Consider the following 18,008-nt stretch of genomic DNA (forward strand, 5'->3'; position numbering starts at 1 on the left):
GTCACCCCAGCTCTGGTTCTCCCATTGCTGCTGCTACATACCTGTCCAGAACTTTGTGTCAGGCAAGGCAGACCTTGTGTCTACACTGCACGCCTGCTGCCACTATCATGGCCTAATGAGAATGGTTAATGCCTCCACTTCCTCCCAAATCCATGTCGGCACACTTCATCACCAGACTGAAAACAATCCAGAACACACCTGAGATGAGGGTCTGGGAAGTAATCCGAGAGCCCAGAATGCCTTTGATTTGGGAGAAATAGAAAAGAACAGAGAATGGGACTTGGGCCAGAAGACAGCCACTATATAGTCTACACTTGGTGACTCCTCAGTGACCATGCAGTAAGCCCTCTTCATCAGTTAAATTTCTCAGCCACAACAGCAATAGCATTAACCTTCTGTAATTGTCAATGGAATGAGTTGAGCTACTCCTCAAAATGGGGGGGACCCACTACACCATCAGCTACCGTATCTACTGTCGGGGAGCTCCTCTGGCCAATAGCAGACCTGACTAGACACTGTGAAACAGAGCCACCAAATTACAAGTTTTATCAGTTTACCACGTATGAGTAGTAGAAAATCAAGAGGAGAGACAAAATGCATATATGCAAAACCAGAAAAATATGTAGACTTTTGCCATTGTTTCTACAACTGGTCATGAGGATAGAGCTGTCACTGTTAAAACTTTTCATTCATTCTTTTTTTCCTACTAGGAAATCTTTTTTTTTTTTTTTTTAAATATGGATAGTACCTCATTTAGTTAGAATTACTTGTTTCTTCCTAAATTTTCCCCAAGATTTATTTATTTTATGCGTATGAGTACTTTCTCCTCATGTATGTATACAAACCATAAGGTGGTGTATGCATGCTGCCCATGGAGGCTGTAAGGAGGTATCTGATGCCCAGACCTGGAGCTACAGGTGCTATGAGCCACCATACAGCTTCTGGGAAGTGAATTCATGTGTTTGGTTAACCACCAAGCCATCTCTCCAGCCGAGAACTAGTGTTTGACCTAGTAAAGTATTTCAAAATCTTTATTCTTAAAAGGCCTGCCCTTGTATTAGCTTCCTCTAATCTATTAACTTCTAACTGCTCGCAATTTCTAGGCAGCAGCCTAGCAAATCTGAGGCTTCAAATATAGTCCTAAATACCCTACAGCATACTATCGGTCCTATGTCTCCATCATTGTCACTCAGCCAATACTTTCTTTTCTTTGTAGTTCGATGGATGGCCTTCTAAGAAACATCAAACGCTGCTAGTCTTTTCTTTCAAACAGCATAAAACCTAGTTAGGACAAGGAATTTAATTCTTTTTATCTCTCCCACCTTGTTAAGACTTTCATGCAAATCTTTCTATCAATCCCCTTTCAGACCTTTATGCAAATGTTTAATGCCCCCACCCAGTAAAACTTTTGTTTAACTATCCCCTTTCTCCCTTCCTTCATCTCCTTTGCTTTGAATCTTGTAAAGCTGGCCAAAGTTGAAAGAGCATGAGGTCAGAGCCCAGACAATGGGGAAAAGATAGTTGCCACCTGCACTGGAACAGGAAGAGCTTGTACTTCATGTCCCACGTGCTTACCTACCCAGGCTGGGTTCTGATGCACTTTTTGTAAAAAAAAAAAATAATTGCCTCCCTCAGCTACTTCTGCTTTGTCCCCATGTTCCTTTGTGAGACACTGACACCAAGATTATGCTTTGCTCCCAAGAGAATGGGTACTGCAAAGGGCTGTGTGGTTACCTGTGGAGCCATTATCAATAGTCTCCAGCGGACATGTGTTCCCCTAAGACTTGTCAGCTAGGAGAGTTCAGTGTGGCAACGGTGAAAAGCAGACACTGTTGGTGTGGGATTTTAGGTGCATAAGTAAGAAGAGAATTCAAAGTTGTAAGGCTGAACACATATACAACCCTTCCATGGCTTCTCCGGTCCCTTTTTGTCCTTGGATATCACAGAGAAGTGTAAACTTTATGTTATCTCAGGGTATTGAAAAGTATAGGACTAGCTATAGAGGCACATGACTAATGTGACAATGAGCTCTCTATACCTGGGCCATGTCACAGCAGGTAGGAATTCATCTACAGCATGTTGTTCCTGCAGCTGCCACAGCATATCAGTGTGGAGGGTAAATAACAGTTCCTGGAGTGCTGGAGGCTGGGGACCTGCCTTGGCCTCTGGAGCTCGGAAGCTAGGAAGAACTGAGTCTCACTGACCCACAGAACACTCCCTGCCAGGTCTTACAATGAAGAGCTTGCTTCTTTACGTAATGAAAACAAAGTGTAGTGTGACATCTGCACAGATGGAAACTTCTGTTAAGTTGGAGGCACCAATACATGCTGTGGTCAAGCAGCTCACAGAATTTTCAAGTGAAGCAGTCTGGCCATTTCATCCAATGTAAACATCTTGAGATTGAATTGTCTGCTTGATAGGTGTTAGGCTTGTTTCTCAACTGACTGTATCCATTCACTGTCGTCTTCTCAAGTTTTTAAAAGTGAAAGTCATTTTTAATGGAAATAACCAATTTGCCCACATTCTCTGTTAGGCTCTTTTGAAATCTACTAAAATCATCTCTTTGGGCTAAAGTCTTCTCTTTGCTCATGCATTTCTAACCCACAATCACTCTGTAGACTAGTATGCAATTTTAAAACCTTAAAGTTCTAAATTGGAATATGAAATTTATTGTGCGGCTCCAAGTCAGTGTAAAAATTTCCATGGCTTTGCCCAGGAAACAGATGCTCATCAGCACTCGCACCCATCAAGAAGGCCCATCATTACTGCTACTCTCAGAGCTGGAACAAAATGCATGCCGAGTCCCCTGTGACTTAGAGCTTCTCCAGGGAGGGCTCAGAGCTGCCTCTGAGAGTCTTTCAATTACGGCTTATGAGAACACTTTGTGAACAGAACAACCTTTCTCCAGGAACGTAGGTACTAACCACTTCTCTGCACAGGGACACTCCTGATAAGACAGGGAGGTAGAGTCCCTGGCGGGCATCTTTAGGGAAAGAAAACTAAGCAAAACCATAGTGTCTGGGCCTTCTCCCCCCCCCGCCCTCTCTCTCTCCCTCCATCCTCTCTCTGTGTTGAACTCAAGTGTCCTCCATCAGCATCCCTTTTAAGACTGGCTTTCTCACCAGTGAAATGATGGGTCAAATCTTTCTTTCCAGGCAAGCGATGGGTCAAGCTTTGCCTTAGGAATCAGGTAAGAGGATAAGTGTCACTGTTGATGCACAACTTGGGATAAGCTCAAAATATTAATAGATTATCTAGAATCCTATATAATGCTTAGCTACAAGCCATGCTCATGACTCTAAGAACCTCTAAGGGAGGCAAGAAGTCTGGAGAAGATCTAGTGAAGAAAGGAGGCAGGACGGGCATCTGACTGTCTGTCTGTCTCCAGGACACAGGGGCACCCAGATGGAACTTGTTAAAGAAGCATCTCACTCTATGGCTAATTCTACACCTTTAGCGATAAACTGGGGGCTCACGATTCCCAGCCTTTGTACCCTGTCTGGGGGATGGTTGTGAGGATCAGAATCAGAAAGGGATAACGGAGATCAAGGCCTAAGGCTGGCACAGTGACTCCCAGGGGCTGCTGTAACTTTAGCACAGCGGAGGGCGAGCACAGGCTCGATGGGGCTGCTTTACCTGATGGTGGTGCCTTGGAGGCGGTCTATCTTCTTGTTGAGTTCGGCAATGACGCTGTGGAGTTCTGTGATGCGCTCCTCATAGCGAAGCGTTGTGCGTTCCTGGACGTCTTCATGCTCTCTCATGAGGTGCGACTGCTCACACTAGGACCAAAAACACACAGTAGAAGATGCACAGGTGGATGTGTCGGCATGCCTTTCGGAGAACAATCCTGTGGTTTTTGTTGTTGTTGTTGTTGTTGTTTTGTTTTGTTTTTTGTTTTTTTTTATGGATTCAACCATCACTCTAGACACTGGTATGCCCCAAATAAAACACGCACCTGTTCCAACCCCAAATTAACCCTTGTAGCCCCAATTAAAATTTACAGTGCCTCAGGAGGATATACAGGGCTTTCTTTTTAAACACCTTTTCATTCTTTCCCCCCTCCCCTCTGCACAGCTCCGGTTTGCTCCTAAGCAGAAAATGGGCGAGTGTTCCTAAGATTAGTCCATTAGAGTCTGAATCTTCAGTAAATGTCCCCAAGTAATGCACCTAAGTTGGTGTAGAGTTGATTCATCTACAGCCTTCAAGGGCTGTCCCATGGTTTCTTCCACTTTGGACAATATGCTTCAGTTACATGTTAACCAAAAACACTAAGTGGTATAACGGGTGCTTTGGTGGGGGTGGGATCTATAACGGGTGCTTTGGTGGGGGTGGGGGACTATAACGGGTGTTTTGGTGGGGGGTGGAGGACTAGTTTATGCTATCCAATATCCTGTTCTTCCATACTATAACTCCCAGAAGGCCAACACTTGATATTCCATTATTAAGCACTAGCCACCTCCCCCGCCCTAGTGGCATATGGCCAGCTCACTGTGGGTGATCTAAAAGTGTTATGAAATGAGTAAATGGCACCGTGTCAGAGCCATGTAGGCTACTTTATAGAAATAATGACAAAAGAGGCCTGGAAGCTAACCCATGTGCATGCTATGAAGACATTTTTACAGAGGAAATTTAAACTGCAAGAAACCTATCTCCTCCCATTATTTCTCTCTACCCGCCTCAATTCCCTTGAGGAGGTAGCAGCTGATCTCATTTACATAACAATAAAATATCCCAGGTGATGAAACAAGTGGTCCAGCTCTGGCCTTGTCTGCGATGCGCAGTGCTTATTAATTTCCTGTCCAGCAGGGAAATTTTAATTTTACTTTCAACCAGGTTTTCCAAATGCCAAGAGCCATATGTGCACTCCAGCCATCCCTGCAGGTGTGCATTTTCAGGCAGGAAGAGGGTAAGTCTTCTCACCCACTACTTTCATACATCCCCCCCTTCCCTAACTCTGCTATGCTTCCAATGATATCACCCACGGCAGGATCCTGGGGGCTGTCTAAATGCTAGAAATAAGATTAGGGCAAGCAAGGTTTTTGAATGCCAGTGATAAACCTTCATCGGATGGCTGCTTTCAAGAGAATACTGATGTGAGCTGCTCTTTTCAACAGTAACCTCGACACCAAGTAACCAACACTCAAAAGTGAAGCCAAAAGTCAGTGGGTCGAGAAGTTACAATGAACGTGGAGCGAAGCTGCTTCTAAGGGGCTGGGGGCATTGCTCAGTGGCGCAGTGCATATTTAGTAAGGGTGAGGGCCCTGGGTTTAATACCAAATACCAAAGAAAGCCACGTCTATGTGGAAGCTGTCCTAACCAGAGGCATCTCCTTCTGTGTATTTCAGGACTTATCTACCCACAATCTACTAGTCTTTAGAGGAAGAGAAGTCCACAAAGTGTATGTCAAAACTGGCTTTGGTTACTAAATGAACAGCCCCTGCCTTTCTCTGAAACATCGAAGGGTAGAATACTCGCCCCTTCAGTTCCTAAAGGGGGAACCTATGAGCTCTTGCTGCTAGTCTTCATCCCCACCCCCAAATAGAGTGTGTTGTATTCATGTGCCTATAGAGTGAACACTCTGGTGAAAATCGAACTGGAGATGATGGCAGGACAATGTCATTCGAGGCTTTGGGCTGCCATGGTCATGCTGGCTCTCAGCAGCCAGCTCACTAGACCCAGTTTTTCAGTGCAGTTTTTCCCACACAAGCCTAATGAACTTCCAGCATCCTTCCCTCCTTCTTCCTTTTCTTCAGTCTCTAAGGAACAACAGTACTACCACCAGCCTGTCAAGAAACTGCAGAGCCTGTCAACAATGAAGAGGTTCAGTGCTTAGACTTGAAAGCCCGCCCAAGACAACACAGGCATCCTTGTGCACTGCTCTGGCCCACCCTAAATGAAGATCCTGTAGGGATGGCCGGGTTTCAGAGACACCAGATGGAGAGGGAGAGGGCGGCATGTGGTGCTGAACTGCCTTTGCCCTGGCTTCCAGCTGAAAAGTCTGCCTGGAGGGGTGTGCAGGAACAAGAGACTCCAGGAAGCGTGAACTCAGTCAGGAACAGCACACAGGAGGAAAGTCACGGGAAACCACTCTTTTAGCTGAGGGCAAAGATGTCTGGCTCACATCCCTGCATTTTTCCGTAAGCATGCTTTTCTTTTCTTTTCTTTTTTAAGGAGTAGGAAGCCTCTCCAATTTAGCATTTCCCTTAACAAATATCACACATCTCTGGATTGCCCTAAATGCCTAAGAGACTAGTGCCACAAGGGAAGGCACTGCGATGAGAATGCTGAAGGAGACTGTGGTCACTTTAATCAGATGGACCAAAGGAATCCTGCATTCCAGGAGCACAAAAGATGTGGGCTCAAGTAGGTGGGGAGACTAGGTGGGAGGTGTTGCTTCCATCTCTGGGCGGTGCCTACTTTTAGGACCCCACCATGTTGTGAAATCACTCAGTTGCCCAGGATGGTCTGCAGTGAATAATTACAGATGACAACTCAGAAACGCAGCCTCTGTTTCATCTCTGATTTTGTTTATGTGTCTTTCTTATTTTAGTCTAAACAAGGGTCTATTTTAGCCTTCAAGAACCAGCCCTTTGTTTCAAGGGTCCTCGGTGTATGCGTAGGGTCTGTTCCACTTATTTCTGGCTTGACCTCCATTTCTTTCCTTCTACTAATTTGGCGTTCAGTTTGTTCTGGTTTTTTGAGTACCTCGAGATACAGTAATAGGTCTTTTTGATATTTCTCTTTTTAAAAATATCGGCATAAACTGTCCTAAGCATTCTGCTTAATGCCGGTTTTGCTACACCCCACAGGCTTTGGTATATTGTATGATCATTTTTATTTACTTTAAAAACATGTTTCAAGCCTGACTTTTTTTTTTTTTTTTTTTTTGTTTTTCGAGGCAGGGTTTCTCTGTGTAGCCTTGGCCATCCTGGACTCACTTTGTAGACCAGGCTGGTCTCGAACTCACAGCGATCTGCCTGCCTCTGCCTCCCGAGTGCTGGGATTAAAGGCGTGCACCACCACGCCCGGCTTCAAGCCTGACTTTTTTTTTCCAATTAATTTTTTTACATATTTTTATGATGATGAAAGATCCACCAGGTTTTCATAAATTCATTCACACAATCCTCTTTCAAATGGTGTCACTGTCTCTCTACAGTTAGTGAGGCTCCACCTGGGAGGCTCCACAGTAGCAACTCGGCTGAGGCGGTCAGCAGGGCCTTCAGCAACATGTGGCACTGCTGCCTCCTGTGCAGGAAGTACACCTGTGCTTCTCTTCTCCCTTGAAGCTAACATAGGCTGGGAAATTTGTTCTTGCCAATGAGATGAGTGATTGCACACCATTTTGTCATTAAGAACTCTTGTAGAATTTACCACATCGTGTCCTCCCAGTTGTGGTGAGTAGTGACATTCCAGGTGATAGAGAGCTGATGAACTTGGGTGCCTGGGGGAGATGCAGCAAGCATGTGTGGATATGCACATGTGCACATGTTCACATATGCGCGTGCGCATACACACACACACACACTCCATGAGCTCTTAGTAAAATACTTGATATCTAGAACTGCTTGCTATTACTGAATACCCTGAGTGATCAAATCATTATGGCTGATCAAATCATTTGTACATGGAAACCAGACTCAACATGAAGTGACTGTTTTATTTATTGTAACCCAGGTAACAAGCAGAAACTGAAAAAACAAAACAAAACAAAACAAAACAAAACAAAAAAAAACCCCTCTAATTCTGTTTAAGTCATCTGGGGATCAAATACATAACCTCCCTCCTTCATCCTCTCCCAGCTGCCTATGGGCCGCAATAAGCACCAGGAAACATCACACCTGACAGTACCACACAGGAGCTAGCTTAGGTACACAACTCCGACCTCACCACTAACGGGGACAGAAGCACCCAAGTTCACACAGTGTGAAACTGGGGGATGCTGGCTTTTGTTAGCAGCTCCCGCTACTTGCCAGTCACTCAGTGATGACTCACCAGGCGCTAGGAATAACAAGAGTTTCTGACCGGTCCTTTACCAACTGGCTACTATTGTTTGCTTTACCATATACAAATGCTTGCTATGCTTCCAGTGAAAAAGGCAAGAAGTAGCTTGAAACAGCGTGCCTTTGCTTTTCTCCCCCGTAACTATAGTAACTGCATTCTGGCCTCTCCCTCTCTCATCCTAAATTCAATTTCTGACTGATGCTACCAGTGCAGCAAAGCCAGAAAGCCTGTGGCTGCCGCGCCTTGCCTACAAATCCCTAGAGGTCAATATGGCTGAGAGTCCCGGAACAGCCCCATAACTACAGGCTTTCAGCTTGTGATTAAGTATCAGAGTGTTTTGGTTTTCCTGGATTTTTATATGGTACTTGATAAATATCCTGGGCTCCTTTTCAAGACCTTAAGTCTATCATGAGGAGGGAGGAACAAAAACCTATATAAATACCCGTATCTAGTCATACAAATTGCTGACGTTGATTATGGATAATAATGCTTAATAAAAACAAATAACAGGGACAGTGAGGCAGCTCAGGGGGTAAAGATGCTTGCGGCTACGCATGAGGAGCTGAGTCCCATGCCTGTGAGCCACACAATGAAGGAGAGAACAAGTCCTGCGTGTTGTCCTCTGGCCTCCGTAGGGACACTGTGGCATGTGTGTGCACAAATCTATACACACATGTAAACAAAAATATGATAAAAAAATTAAATAAAAAACAAGCAACAGTATCATTTCAACTGCTGAGAATAAAATCCTTTAGGTATATCTCTGCTTAGTGGTACCGTCCCATATAAAGCCTTGAGTCAGACCTGTCTGGGCATATAAGGCCCAATGGAAAAGCCTGTGCAATGTGGTGATACGGAGCAGCTTTATGGTTTTGTTAATGTTCTTCACTGGGTTTTAGCTTACTCCACAGAGGCCACTGATCTTTAATCATCACATTTGTCTCAGCTGTCAAACCTAAGAGCACTGCGAACCAGCGTCTTGAAAAATGCAGTGCCATCATTAATGTGTTAACCCTCTCTGCCATCCTGGGAAGGGGGTCAGCACCTCTCCCGCTTAAAATATGGCCAGCTGTGATGTTACTTTCTCAGGGTCACGTTGGACTGGTCACAACTAATGGTACTCCGACTATTTCACTTCTTATTCCACGTGCTGCCAGAGCTGCAGCCGTCACCGTGTCACCACAAAATGTTATTCACAAAGAAGGGCAGGGGAGCTAACAAAGAAAACACCTGCAAAGTAAGTCTTTATCTCAGGAGAAACAAAACAAAACGAAAGCATGTGAAAGAAAAGACTATCTCTGTACTGTCTCCATCCCATTTCACTGCAGCTTTGTTTCTTAAAAGCCAAGGGAACACAACCCAGGAGGCTTGCTTTCAGAAGACAGGGAGCTTCAAAACAGGAAGTGCCTCATCCCACTGCTGACTTGAATGCGGGTGCGTGTGCAAGGGAAGGCCTGTGCACCTGCTTAGCTTGGGAGGGTAGGGATGGATGAGTCTCTCATACTGTGCTTGAAGCATTGATTTTGCACAGCAAAGCAGCAGAAAACTAATACAAGTATTCTGTTGCTTGCCATCGTATTGATACTGGCTCCTTCCTTACTGTTCACTTCCATCCTAGGACTATTTGTAAAATTCCTCTACGATCGATTTCACAGTCCTAATATAGGAAACCTACTATTATTCAACCAATTCCAGCATTATCAATAATTATTGAACTGATGATCGATTTCTTCTGGGGCTCTCCAGTGAATGTAGCCACCGTTTATCGTTTACAATTTTGTTTAATCATCGCACTACAATATTTGGAGATGGTAAAAATTTCCTCCAGCCACAAAACAAATTTCAAGTGCATTTGCTCTCCCAGAAGCTGAGAAAGCTTCAAACACGCATCATTTACCCAGCTACACACCAGGAGAGCACAGCAATGTCAGCTCACTGTGCTTATCTTTTCTAGAATAAATCCATCTTTGTATGGGGATCAGAATAGCTAGGCTGGCATTTTCTCATGTTCTCTTTCTTAGATCTTACAGTTTTTTTTAATTGTTGTAATTTGAAATGCATCTCTCTAGTGAAGTATGCACAAGGTGACTTTAAGACTGTTTGCTGTAAGGACGCAAATACAAGTTGGTGGCCTTAGGACATGATTGGTACCATCAGGAGTAAAAACAGCATCAACGGCTATTCTGTGATGATGCTCAAACACAAATAAGCCCAAAGGATCTGAGCAAAATGTTTTATAACCTTTATATTATTCTGTGAAAAAACAGTATTGTCTTTGTACATATAAATCCTCATAAATTATAATGGGAGAGAGAGAGAGAGGAGAGGAGAGGAGAGGAGAGGAGAGGAGAGGAGAGGAGAGGAGAGAGGGTCGAGGGACAGAGAGAGGGGAAAGAAAATTGGGGGGAAAGTCTCACCAATAATAACCACCAATAGTGATGGGCTTTGGACAAGTACAAGTTGGAAACCAGTGATTTAGTACCATTTTACCGTTATTTAACACAAAAGGAGCACTTTCCTTTTAAAAAGACCTTACTCTGATAAAGCATTTAGAAACTTTCAGTTCACTGGAGCCCATCCCTGGAAATGCTATAACACTTACATGCAGGTTTGTTCCTTCACAATCAATCATTTAAGTGAAAACAAACAAACAAACAAAAACCCCAAGAATGTCATGCAGAGAATCCTGCAGTGAGGAACAGCCCTAGTGGCCTTGCTTAGCAGCTCAGTGGAGCAGGTTCAATATGGAAGTAGCTGACTGAGCTGAAGTCTAAGCAGACTTCCTTAAGCCATGCGTTGGATTCAAGCCACCTGTAATCGTGAGACAGGGGAGTTTCCAAAACTTTCTGCTAGATCAGGGTCGGCAACAAAACCAAAAACATTTTTCTTTTTCCCTAGCTGTAAAATTTTCAACTCTCTCCTTTCTGACCACAAAAGTAATATGATAGTGATAGCATGCACTCGAGAAACAGCTGTGTGATGGCAAAGGCCTGTAATGCCAGGACGTGAGACACTGAGGCAGGAGGACTGCCTCAAGTTAGAGACACCAGGGCTACTGAGCGCCATCTGTCTTAGAGACAAATAACCCACCCGCCATCATAGTATGTCAACAGCTTGCTTCCTTCCTTGGACGACCAAAGTGGGGGCTTTGTGTACCTCTCAAGTTCAACACAGACCTTATTTAACTTTTATTTTGAGAAAGAGGCTCATTATGTTATCTAGGCTGTTGTTGAACTCTCCCTGTAGCTCAAGCCGACACTGAACTTATAATTCTCCTACCTCAGCCTCCTAGAAGCTAGGATTACAAGTCTGTTCTGATCCAGGCCTGGCAAGCTAAAAATTTTTAAACTGCTTTTTTAAAAACAAGTCTTTTTTTAAAAAAAGTGCTTTCAATTACCATATTTGAAAAAAAAGTTTAAATAACTTGGACTTAGTGTCCCTTTAAAAACAAGATACAAGCAGGTAAGAATGGACCAACATTGCTGGTAGATCTCAGTGGTGCCCATGTTGGCAGCTCAGAATCAAAATTGATTCTAATAAGTGGAAAACCCCATAGATGTTCACAGAAAAGCCTGGAGGCTGATGAGGAAAAACAGGTAAAACCAAGAGGACCGTGCTGATGGTGCAACAGTGTGTGGTGTGAGAGGCCCATCATGAGCTATGAAGGGCCATGGCAGTCTAGTCCCTGTGAACTGTAAAGACTGGCTCCCAAGGCTCTAATGCAGCATCCAAACAGATCAGGATGGAAATGATGGAGGGAAAGAGAATATCTCATCATAGATGGAACAGAGGCACAGAGCCAGGCCATATCGAGAAGCATCTGCATATGTGCTATGATCTTAAACCTCCTTCATAAACCTCAGTTCCGAAAAGTTCAAGAAGTGGGTGTAGAGATGGCTTAGCAGTTCCGAGTGCCGACTGCTTTTGCAAAAGAGCCCAGTGTGGTCCCCAGATGTCAGGAAGCTTGTAAGGCCTGTAACTCCCCCTCCAGGGGAATCTGATACCCTGTGCTGGCCTATGTGTGAATGTACACAACACACACACACACACACACACACACACACACACACACACACTAGGTCTTTAAAAATAAGATAGAAAGTCCAAGAAATCTATACTTTACATCACCTCAACGTGAAACCTAGAAAAGTATTGAAGTCAAATCCTGTACAAGAAAAAAGACAGCCCAAGAAACCTGCCCATTGATTATAAAATACTCTACATGATGAATTAGTGTCCCCTTGCAGACACAGAGGAAAACTAAGCAGTCGCCTGCTTTAAAATCAATGAAAGATTTAAGGAACAGGTGTGAGGCATAAATGAACATAACTCACCATCAGAAAAAGCTAGAAGTGAGGTGACAGCTCAGCACAGAATTAGAAATAAAGATGCCATCTTAGAAATAAATAATAAGCCAGAAAGAAAAGATGAGGAATAGAAAACAACAGGGATTTAAGACATTTAAAAAGACATACAAAGGACTTGAGACAACAAAACACTGAAGACAGGCAAAGAGAATATAATACAAGAATGATGGAGAAATCTAATCCAGGAAATAAGACTAATAGTAAGTCACATAATTTATTTTTTAAAAATCTTCCCTGGGATAGAGACCGGAGAGATGACTCAGTTGTTAAGAGCACTGGCTGTGCTGCCAGAGACCAGGGTCCCATTCCCAGCACCACATTGCAGCTCACAACTATTTATAACTTTAGTCCCAGAGGCTCCATCACCCTCTGCTGGCCACCTCAGGCACTGGGCATACACTTGGTTCACATACACACATGTAGGCAAAATGCTAATATGCATAATTTTAAAAAAATCACTTCCCTGAAATAAATTGAAAGATAATCAAAAGAATACACAGCAAACAAGAAATTATCAAACAAAATGACACAGACTACATTTAGTAAGTCTATGAAAAGGAGGAAGGGAAAAGGAATTGGCTGAAAGGAAGGAAGGAAGAAAAGGAACCACTTGAGTATGTAGAGCAGACGTTCTCAACCTTCCTGATGCTGACCCTTTAATACAGTTCCTCAGGTTATGGTGACCCCGCCTCCCAACCATAAAATTAGTTCATTGCTACCTCATAACTGTGATTTTTGCTACTGTTATGAATTGTAATGTGAACATTTGGTGTCCAGGATTTCTGATCTGGGAGCTCCTCCAAAGAGTTCTCAACCCACCGGATGACAACCTCTGATCTAGTTAGTGCCAGAGCTTTGAGAACACGAGGAAGGTGTGTCCTCATCACACGCCACAGCAGCTTCCCACGCCCGACACAGCAACACATCAGCACCTTCAAGGAGAAGTAGATGAGAGAGAGGCCTCACGTGCAGCCAACTGACTCCCAGAAGGACAGGTATAGACATACATGCATATATACACACTGTTATCAGCACTCAAGAACTTTGGGAGAACTATTTCCGTGAATCTACTCAAAGGGATCTATAAATGGGAAGACACTGGTATAAAAATCCCGGAGACTATTACTTGCAAATGCCTAATTAATGTAAAGAAGAAGTGTTTTAGGAACTCCTCCGTAACTGTGTTCGCTGTAGTGGGATTGTTGTTCTGAGGCTGTGTATACACAATGTAGAACGAAGCGAACACAGAATGATGAATCATTCTATCATCTCCATAGCTGAGACACGTAGGATGTCAAATGAGGAAGGAGATACAGATGGACCAGGACTTAAACAAGCACATGCTGCAGTCTGAAATTGCACTGGGGGGACTCACATGAGCTCCCAAGACATTTCATATTCAACTTTATATGTAACTAATTAAATACATACATTCGCATATTAGTTAATAGAAACAGGTTTCTAACTCTCACTACAAAAGAGGCCGAATACAAGGAGCAACCTAGAAGCAACAAGCATTCTGCGTACCCAGAGGACAGTCTGGGACTACTGCCTGCTGGGAAAAACTGTGGTTGCTTAGAGAAGTGCCACTGCTGGCTGGGAGGACACAAAAAGGACTCTGAGTGTCTGGAGTAGCTATTCAGTGCATATGCCATAAGCCTCATAAGCAACCTGAGGCTCTAAATAAAAATAGTACTACTGGAGCTTTTATAAGGGAAGTAATTACAATAGATTGAAATTCAAATATATTTAAGTGCGTACATTCTTAATAATATTAAAAAACAAGAAAGCACTTTCAGAGCATCACAGCAAATCATCGCGCCCTCTTGACAAAGGTTAAATAAATGGCAGGATCCAGGTGCTTGCTTTATTTTCTCCCTTTGAGGTGTATCGTGTTTGAACAAACAGCAGGTGGGCAATTTTTCTGTAAAAGCATCTCTAGCAGTAACTTAGGGATGAGTCAACTCAAATGTCACGAGTCCTAATGAAATAATGCACCTAGGCTAGTGGTTCTCAATCTGTGGGTCATGACCCCTCTGGTGGGGGTAGGAGGATTGTTGATGACCCTTTCTCAGGGATCACCTAAGATCATAGGAAAATGCAGATATTTACATTAAGATTCATAACAGGAGCAAAATTATAGTTATAAAGTAGCAATGAAAATGACTCTATGGGTGGAGGTTACCACAACATGAGGAACTATATTAAAAGGTGGAAGCATCAAGAAGGTTTAGAACCACTGACCTAGACATTACATATCAACAGCTGCTAACACCTAAGAAACATCAGCAATCAGGTAAGATGCTACGTGTTTGCTGATGATAGGATACATTTTACAGCTTTTCCAAGGGGCCAGGATATGAACCTGACCCCACTCTGGATGGCAGGAGATGCAGACTGGGTTGACCTACCCCATGGGTGTGCAGTTACCAACATACAGGTTAATCAGATGCAATGGCCAAGCTTAAAGAATATTATTAAAAAGCAAACAAGGCCCAGAGAATAAGCCTTTATATTTTAAGTATTTAAAGGAAATGCCTACTTTCTAGAGGAGTGAGATTAAACCTGACAAAATGTAACAGTATCCCGCTGTAAGGGAAAATGAAATCATGAAATTCACAAAAGGAAATGGATAGACCTGACAATTATATTAATCAAAGTCACCTAAATGTAGAAAGAAAAAATATGTATGTTCTTCCTCAAATGAATAAATGAATAACCTAGTCTATAGATGAATATATGTAAGCAGATGTGTGTGTGTGAGTGTGTGTGTGTGTGAGTGTGTGTGAGTGTGTGTGTGAGTGTGTGTGTGTGAGTGTGATAACATTTAGGAGACAGAAAAGAGGGTGATATGACGTGTCAAGGAAAGACAAAATGCAGGCAAAAGGCACATAAATCATAAAAGAGGACATAAAGTGATTTCTTTCTAATTTCAGCTCCATCACAGATTTTTCATATGGTGGATAAGTGAATAAAACATAACTAATACTGGAAATGTGAAACCATAGGCTTTAAAATGGCCATTTTATCTATATACAAGTTCACTAAGATATTGGAGTTTGGGACTGGGCTAGTGTTTGAGTGGCTGACTTAAACCAGCTTATACCATTTGAATTCACTAGAATAAAGTGATTTCTTTTATTAAAAAAGATTAAACCGTTCTGTCTATGGATGCAAACTGGAGTGATAAAGAAGCAAGAAATATCAGAACAAAAGTCGTCACAGAGGTTAGCTTTTTGGGGAAGGAAGTGTAGAGATTAGAGCAGGACAGGAAGAGGGGCTGATGGCAGGCAGACTCTGTTTCCTGACGTGTGTATGAGGGCGCTATGAACTGAACTTGTATCCAAGATACCAGAAAGCCTCAAGTCTATGCACTGAATACTACTAGGCTTCCAATGTGACAGTAAGAGGAGAAGGGACTTATGGGAAATAACTCAAGAGAGTAGAGCCCTGAGGAATAGGACTAGTGCCCTGTTATACAGATACAAGAAAGATAGCCTTGTTCTCTCCACCATGTGAGGAACCAGTGGGGGAGACAGCTTTGGTAGGGGCCAAACTGCCAGGTGCCATGATGTCCAGAATCCATAACCATAGGAAATACACAAGTGTTTGCTGTTTAGGCCGTCTAGTCTATGCTGGGGTTTGACTTGCTTTGTTTTCAGCAGACCACCTAGAACCTTTGCTCATTAAGTTCACATTTGTTTTGTTGAAATTTCCATACACACACACACACACACACACACACACACACACACACACGCGCGCGCGCGCGCGCACACACGCACACACACGTACACACACGCGCACACGCACGTGCACACGCATGCACACGCACGCACATGCACACACACATGCACACAAACATGCACACACACAACACGCGCACACACACGCACGCACACACACGCACACACACACACAGTAAAACGAAGAAGCTAGATAGACAAACGAAACACCCATGCGGGCCCCTTACCTGTGCCTTGGCCAACTTCTTTTCCAGAAGGTCTCGTTCCCGCTCTGTTTGTTGCAGACGTTTATTCAGTTCTACTATGTCTCCCTTGAGTGATGCCAGGGCTGCCAGGTGGAGCTGTGGTGGCAGAGGGAAAGGAACCCACAATTAGACAAGCCCATTTCCTTCCCTTTTCTCCTGTGATTAGCATAGCCATGTAACAAAGAAATCTATCACCTAAAAGGGGACACCTCTCAGAATGGGAGTGCATTAATCTCCCGAACAGCAGTCGTAAGTCAGGGTCTTATATGAGCTGGTCATGTTGTCCCTCTACACATAACGGGAAAAGCCATTTGCGGGGGGGGGGGGGGGCGGGGTGGATAGGACCGAAATCTGATGGTAAATACATCGTATTCTAAGTGCTTTTCCTGAGTTACTTGGGTGACAGTGCCAGCTGAATGGGGCCCCAACGGATTCGACAATAAAACACAGGGACTGCAGTCTGAGCAGGAGGCTGAGGCAGGAGGATCAAAAGTTTGAGGCCAGCCTGGACTACATAGGGAAATCCTGTCCAAATCAAAACAAGCCCCAACAAATTAAGAAAAGACAAGAAAAAGGGGGAGAGGGGCTGGACACAGCTCTGTAGTGGAGAGCTTGCCTGATATGTAGGTGGCCCTTCCACCCCTCATCGCAGAGAAAGGGAGAGCTGGTCCTATTATTTGGCCCTTCTAGTTGGCCTATTGATCTTCTTGCTATGAACTCCTTCCTCACTGATAGCCTTGGCTGGCTGGGTATATACTTCATATAAACTAACAGATGCCTACTGAGAAACACAGTCAGGGTTCTGATGTTACTCCGTGTTCTGAAAAGCAAGCTTGCACACCATCCAGCACCACTTCTCAGCCATTAGCTCAGGCTAATAGAAGCTGGAATGTAAGTTCTTCAGCAGATTTGTTTTTTAAATTTAAGTGATTTATTCAGATCACATCTCATTTGTTATCCCCTCACTTGTATCTTCCCATTCCCCCTCCCTCCCTCTTTCAATCTATTCCCCTCCCCCTAGGTCTGTAACAAAAAGTCTTCACTTAGCCAGAGATTGGGATAGATACTGGGACTTCCTACTGGGGCTCTACATGAGAGAGGTAAGGAAAAATGGGGAAATAGAAGGATCCCGAGGGTCCTAGAAACCTACAAGACGACCATTAAGGCTGGCAGATCTGGACCTGGCCGGGTCAGTTCAAACTACTGTACCAACCAAGGACAATGCATGCAGTAAACCTAGAGCTCCTATCCAAATCTAGCCAATGGACATCACATTCCCCCACAATTCTGTAGATTTTAAGAGGAGAGCTGAGTACTATGATCAGAATCTGAACAACTTTGCATCCTGAATACAGAATTCGGCCGCAAGGGCTCCTGCCCCAGCTGGGACTTCCGGGGCTCTCTAGGCCAGCTATGGGAGGACTGCAAAACACATTCATTCAATGCACCCACCTCAGGGTCGCACCCTGGGGCTTTTGTCTGTCCAGGAACTACAGACACCATCTTTCCCTTTGTAGCCTGTGTATCCCAGGCTGCTCACCCCTTGGCCCCCCAGTGTGGTATACCTAGAAATTGAATCATAATGAATTCCCACATGAACACTGTAGTTTCCCCTAGGACTTAATATGAGTTGAGAACCAACAGACGTG

At 43.9% G+C, this 18,008-nt stretch overlaps 1 protein-coding gene across 1 annotated transcript in view; it reads right to left on the bottom strand.

Moving 5' to 3' along the window:
• Mcc (MCC regulator of WNT signaling pathway) overlaps positions 1–18,008 on the bottom strand; it is a 225,015-nt gene that overhangs the window by 82,764 nt on the left and 124,243 nt on the right. The window contains exons 2-3 of the mRNA XM_051163948.1: positions 16,342–16,455; positions 3,637–3,779 (exon numbers count right to left, since the gene is read on the bottom strand). Coding sequence (XP_051019905.1) covers positions 3,637–3,779; positions 16,342–16,455 — 257 coding nt within the window. The remainder of the gene's footprint in view (positions 1–3,636; positions 3,780–16,341; positions 16,456–18,008) is intronic.

This window comes from Acomys russatus, chromosome 20 (genome assembly GCF_903995435.1).
Source record: "Acomys russatus chromosome 20, mAcoRus1.1, whole genome shotgun sequence".
Classification (NCBI taxonomy): domain Eukaryota; kingdom Metazoa; phylum Chordata; class Mammalia; order Rodentia; family Muridae; genus Acomys; species Acomys russatus.